The sequence below is a fragment of the Dendrobium catenatum genome, unplaced genomic scaffold (assembly GCF_001605985.2).
Source record: "Dendrobium catenatum unplaced genomic scaffold, ASM160598v2 fragScaff_scaffold_1132, whole genome shotgun sequence".
Classification (NCBI taxonomy): domain Eukaryota; kingdom Viridiplantae; phylum Streptophyta; class Magnoliopsida; order Asparagales; family Orchidaceae; genus Dendrobium; species Dendrobium catenatum.
In genome coordinates this window covers 99,795-105,534 of record NW_021319594.1, presented here as the reverse complement: position 1 = coordinate 105,534, position 5,740 = coordinate 99,795, and the positions used below count along the sequence as shown (strand labels likewise).

The following is a 5,740-nucleotide window of genomic DNA, read 5'->3' as shown; positions in this document are numbered from 1 at the left end:
CCCGAACTCCGATTTCAGCGAGCTTACTGTCAAACTGAGCGTCTCGGAAATACGAACCCAACGACACCAAATTCAACTCAATCTGAGTCCAAATCAGTCCGAATCAAGGACCCGAAGCGCTGTTGGAAGGTTCAAGCCACAATTTGAGTTACCAAACGGTCTCCGATTTTGACGATTTTATACTCGAATCAATTGGCTCGACGAGACGAATCCAACGAGCCCAAGATCGCCGAATTTTGACATCATTAAGGCCTCTAAATGTCCAACGAACGGTGCACGATCGAAGGGTTCAATATCGGCCGTCCATTCGAACCACTCCCTATTCGCCCATGATCTCACACCTATTTACGGGCAATGCCACTCCAGAAAAACTATAAATATAGCCCTCATTCTATACAAAAGGGACTCAAGGTAAGAGAGAGAAGAAGAAGAGAAGATGGAGGAGAAGGAAGAAGCTCCTCCTTGACCACCGCCGGAGCTCTTCCTGCCACCTGAAGACGCCGAAATTCTGCCGGATTTTCGGAAAACGCCGGGAATTTGCAAAACTTTTTAACTTTGTGAGAAGTTGATTGTAAATTGATCGTCTTGATTTGTAAGACGGATCAACCTTTGTACTTCAAACAAATACTAGTAGAACTTTGCAACTGGGCGAGGCCCCGTGATTTTTTCCCTCTTTCGGGTTTTCCACGTAAAAACCTTGGTGTTCACTTCTCTTTTCTGTTTGTGTGCTGAATACTCGTACAACGCTAGGACGCAAATTTACAAACTCTATCGTCACGTATATTCTAGCTCGCAACAAGTATAAAAATTAAAATTTTTATACCAAAAAACCACTTCAAGAAACAATAAGAAAGCCCTCCCAAACAAAGCCTAAGACTCATGTCTTTGTTTGAGATGACTTTGTTACTGTTTCTTAAAACAGCTTTTAAATACAACTTTTTTTACTAGAAAGTCGTTTTAAGAAGCAGTAAAAAAGGTGTCCCAAATAAAACCTTAGTTTATAACAACTTTATTATAAATTTTTAATATAAATTATAAAAAAAAAACTTGTATAATAACTTTTATTCTAAAAAAATTTAATTTAGAAAGCAGTGAAAAAAAAAAAAAAAACAGTTCCAAACCGAGACAACTTGATATGCAAACTATTAGATACCCAACTATTTGTAGATTTGGATGGTGCAAACTGTCCTTAACCTTTAACCGTTGGAATCTTCAATGATCATAATAATCACTTGGACTGACACGGCTGATCACTGACGCCGCCGGTGATTCAGAGCCGTTAAACTCGGCGGCCGGAGCTTGCCCATTGCTAAATTGCTGAACTTCTCCAGAATGGGGGGCTCCAATCTTCTCAATCTCCACATCCTCCCTCTTCCCTCCCAAAAAGCCCGAATCAAAGACAACCCAAGAGATTGGAATTCGACTCTGAAGCACCACATCAAGCTCAAGAACGACAGAGCAATCCTCGAATCCTACTCAGAAATGGAAGCCTCCGGCGTTTTCCCTCTCCAAAGCCAGCTGCCGGTGATCCTCAAAGGCTGCGCGAGGCTTCAAAACGTCAACTTTGGTAGAAAAATCCACTCCGGCATTGTCAAGTCCGGCCTGATTGATGACACAAAGGTTATGACCGCGCTCATTGATTTCTACTGCAAATGTGGGTTTTTAGATGCCGCACGTAAGCTGTTTGACGATATGGCTGACAGAGATTTGGTATCTTGGAATGCAATGATGTGCGGTTTTGTTGAAAATTTAAGGAACGTGGATGCTTTTTCTCTGTTTCGTAGAATGATAGCCGATGGTTTGAGGCCCAATGGGGTTACTTTGGTCTGTCTTCTTTCTGCTTGCAAGGACATGGAGGAGATCCAAAAAGGCCAGGAGATTCATTGCTATTGCTTAAGGAATGGGTTATTTAATTCTGAAGTTCATGTAGGTACCGCTTTGGTTGATTTTTATTCTAAGTATGATGCAATGGCTTCACGCTCGGTGTTCAATTTGATGGAGATTAGAAACAAAATCAGCTGGAATGTTATTTTATATGCTTACGTTTATTCAGGGGATTTTGATGAAGCTATGATTCTCTTTGTCGATATGCTTATCAAAGGTATCGATTTCGACTCCGTCGCATTTCTGGCCATCTTGGAGTCCTGTGCAGATCTTGGATGTTTAGAATTTGGAAGGCAGATTCACCAATTAGCTATCAAAAATGGATTTCTCACTGACATTTATGTAGCTAATGCATTGATTGTCATGTATGGAAAATGCAGATATGTTGAAGCATCCTATCGAGTTTTTGTAAAGATACTTTCTGCAGATCTCGCAACGTGGAATGCGATGATAGCTTCATATGGGAACTGTGCATGTTTTAATGAAGCATTTGGCTTGTTCAAGAGGATGCAGGAGAACAATATTACAGAAAATTCAATCACACTTGCTACCATGCTTTCCATTTGTTCTCAATCAGGCAAGCTTGAGATGGGCAAAGAACTGCATGGTTTTGTTATAAAAACTGGATATGTAAAGGATCCTGGCATAGAGAGTGCGTTGCTAAGCATGTACGTTGAATCCAGCTCTATATCCTGTGCTTCTACTTTGTTTAACAAAATGGAGAGACGCGAGGTAGTTTCATGGAACAAGATAATGAAGGCTTGTATTGATCATGGAAACTCATATCAGGCCTGGGAACTGTTTGATAAAATGCAACAAGGAGAAGATAAGCCCAATTCATTCACAATGATTTCCCTTCTTTCAGGATGTGAAAAATCTTCCATAAATGTAGGGAAGTCAATTCATGATTACATTATAAGAAATGGCCTTCATGTGAATCCATCATTATGCACTGCACTAAGTGATATGTACATGAACTGTGGAGATGAAGCAGCTGCTGTGCGTTTATTTTGGAGCTATTCTTATAGAGATATAGTATCTTGGAATGCTATGATGACAAACTACTTCTATGCTGGACAACCCCTTAAAGCTCTTTCTTTCTTCTGCCAAATGCATTCAGAAGTGAAACCCAACGAGGTCACAATTATCATTTCCCTCCTATGTTGTGCAAGAATGGCTGATCTGCCCAAAGGGAGATCCTTGCATGCACACATTACCAGAAGGGGCATCATTTTGGATTCTGATGCCACCTGCTTGGGAAATGCGCTCCTAACTATGTACACAAAATGTGGAAGTATAAAGGATGCTAAAAAAATATTTAGGATGCTAAGGAAAAAAGATGTTACTTCTTGGAATGCAATGATTGCAGCTTATGGAATGCATGGGCAAGGGAATGAAGCATTAGATGTCTTCGATGAAATGCTCAAAGCTGGTGAAAAGCCTACCGGTGTGACTTTTGTGTCAGTTTTGTTTTCCTGTAGCCATTCAGGTTTGGTGAAAGAGGGATACAAAGTCTTCCATTCCATGGTTGAAGAGTACGGGATAAGACCTCAGCTCATTCATTATGGGTGCATGGTTGATCTGCTTGGACGTTCTGGTTTCCTTGATGCTGCTTTGAGCTTGGTTCACTCAATGCCTATGGAACCGGATGCAAGTGTGTGGAGAGCTCTTTTGAGTGCTTGTCAGTTGTCTTGTAATATAGAAATGGCGAGATTTGTTGCAGAAAAGCTTAATGAGGTGGAACCTCTGAACAGTGGAAACTACTTGCTGTTATCAAATATATATGCTGCAGCTGGGAGATGGGAAGATGTGAGATCACTGAAGAAAGAAATCAAGGAGAGGGAATTGCAAAAGACTATTGGAACTAGCTGGGTGGCTGTAAGAAATAAAATCCATTCTTTCAATGCAGGAAACCAAGTACTTGATCAAAATGATGTTATTTATGAAAAACTGGGGGGATTATTGGATGATTTGATAAGACACTGGATGATTCCTGATTCAGGACATGTCTTGCATAATTAGGAAGATGATTAAAGGCCAAAACTGTCCAATCATAGCAGAAAACAGCCACTGCTAGTATGGTGTCAATGCTTTTTAGCAATCGTGTGCCAGCCAGATGTTACTCCTAATGCTGTTTGAAGGAAAATTATTTCAGGAAAACCATTGATTTCCATCTAGTAGAAAACAGCCACTAGACTAGAAAGAAAAGAAATAACTGATATAGCAACTAAATGTTTTATTTACATGATTGTAATGTATACAATCCAAAAAAATGTAATATATATATTCTTAAAACAAAACTTCTTAGTAAACCAATGTTATTTACACTATGTGGCATCATACACATCATCATCATCATCATCAACTAAAATGAAATTGACCAACAATATTTCTATATTATGTCACCTACAACATCAATACATACATGATGTTCAAAAACACATTGTTGAATGCTCGTGGGACCAATCATAATAGAGATCTTTAAGCACATTGATCAAGTCCTAACCATTAAATCTACCCTTTTATTGCTCTTAGATTACAATATATGTGCCTTATCTTTCTCTTCTAGCCATCAACCCCTCTTAAGGATTTTATTTCGATTTATTTGTTTTGTAATATTTTTCAACAAATTTATTTCACATTTTTTATTGAATAAAGTAATAAAATTAAAATATTTTTTTCTTTCTATTTTTTTCCATGTTATTAGCATGGGCGGAACCAAAGGTTCCTTAGGTAATATGTAGATATATAATATTATTTTTTTAATATTTAATTATTTGTGTATTGTATTTGCCCCCCTTCAAAACTTAAGTTGGTTCCGCCCCTGTGGGTTAGGCTTTTGTTCTCAATATTTCTTCTCTTCTCTTCTTGTTAGAGTTTTTCTCCCTTCATTATTTTTTTATTTTTTCACTTACTTTTCAAAAAGTCAATAATTATAAATGGTGAAAGTCATGGGCTCAAAAAATTCACGTCCCAGCCTCCCCTCTTTCGAGAGAGTTTTAATGAATTAGGTTTGGTAATAAATTTTTAGAAGGCAATTTGGGTTTGAAATAAGATACTACCCAAAGATTTTGCCCTCATTTTATGAGGATTTTATGAACCGAGTTTTGATTTCCTATTGACGCAAGCCCCTATAGTTAATTACCCATCTCGATAACAAGAGAGAACTTTTGATTAAGGCTAATTGTCAATCAGATACGCAGCATGTGTAATATCAAAATCTGCTCCAGGATCGTCCAGGACGATCTGGGATCGTCCTGGGACGATCAGTTGAGAATTTGCTCCAGAATTTGCCCAGATTTGCTCCAGGTATTTTTCTGTAGGCATTGTCCAGGCCGATTGAGGCATCGGCCAGGCCGATGTGCACTGTTTAAAATATCGGTCGGAGAATAGTCCTGGGAACCGTCCAGGACGATCAAATTTGGTCTGATCGTCCTGGGACGATCTGGCGATCGGCCGGGCCGATCTGAGTATTATAAAGCTGAAATCAGTCGTTTTGAAGAGAGAGAAAATCAAAAAAAAAAAATATCTGATTTTGAGGAGAGAGAAAGTCGAGGGCATTTTTGGAAAAGTTGATTTTCGGACGACGCGGAGCCGTTTTCGTCCGAAGGGAGTTATAAGGGGCCTGGATCCTATGAGATTCAGTTAGTGTCTGGGAAATCTGAAATGAGCTCAATCTGAATTCTGTTCTGTTCCGGATCCGAGGAAATCTGTTTAGGTGCTATAAGCACTATATATGTATTCTGGTGTGATAAGCACATCTGTTCTGGTGCCGTGAGCACAAAGGGAGACATAAGGGGCCTGGATCCTATGAGATTCAGTCAGTGTCAGGGAATTTAGCTATTAATTATATATA

The 5,740-nt window shown here is 39.1% G+C and overlaps 1 protein-coding gene across 1 annotated transcript; it reads left to right on the top strand.

The window, feature by feature from the left end:
• Positions 1-1,142: 1,142 nt before the first annotated feature.
• On the top strand, positions 1,143-4,196 carry LOC110111043 (pentatricopeptide repeat-containing protein At5g27110). Its single transcript, XM_020842738.2, has one exon. The coding sequence runs from the start codon at positions 1,333-1,335 to the stop codon at positions 3,904-3,906; it is 2,574 nt and encodes an 857-aa protein (XP_020698397.1). The 5' UTR covers positions 1,143-1,332; the 3' UTR covers positions 3,907-4,196.
• The last annotated feature ends 1,544 nt before the right edge of the window (positions 4,197-5,740 follow it).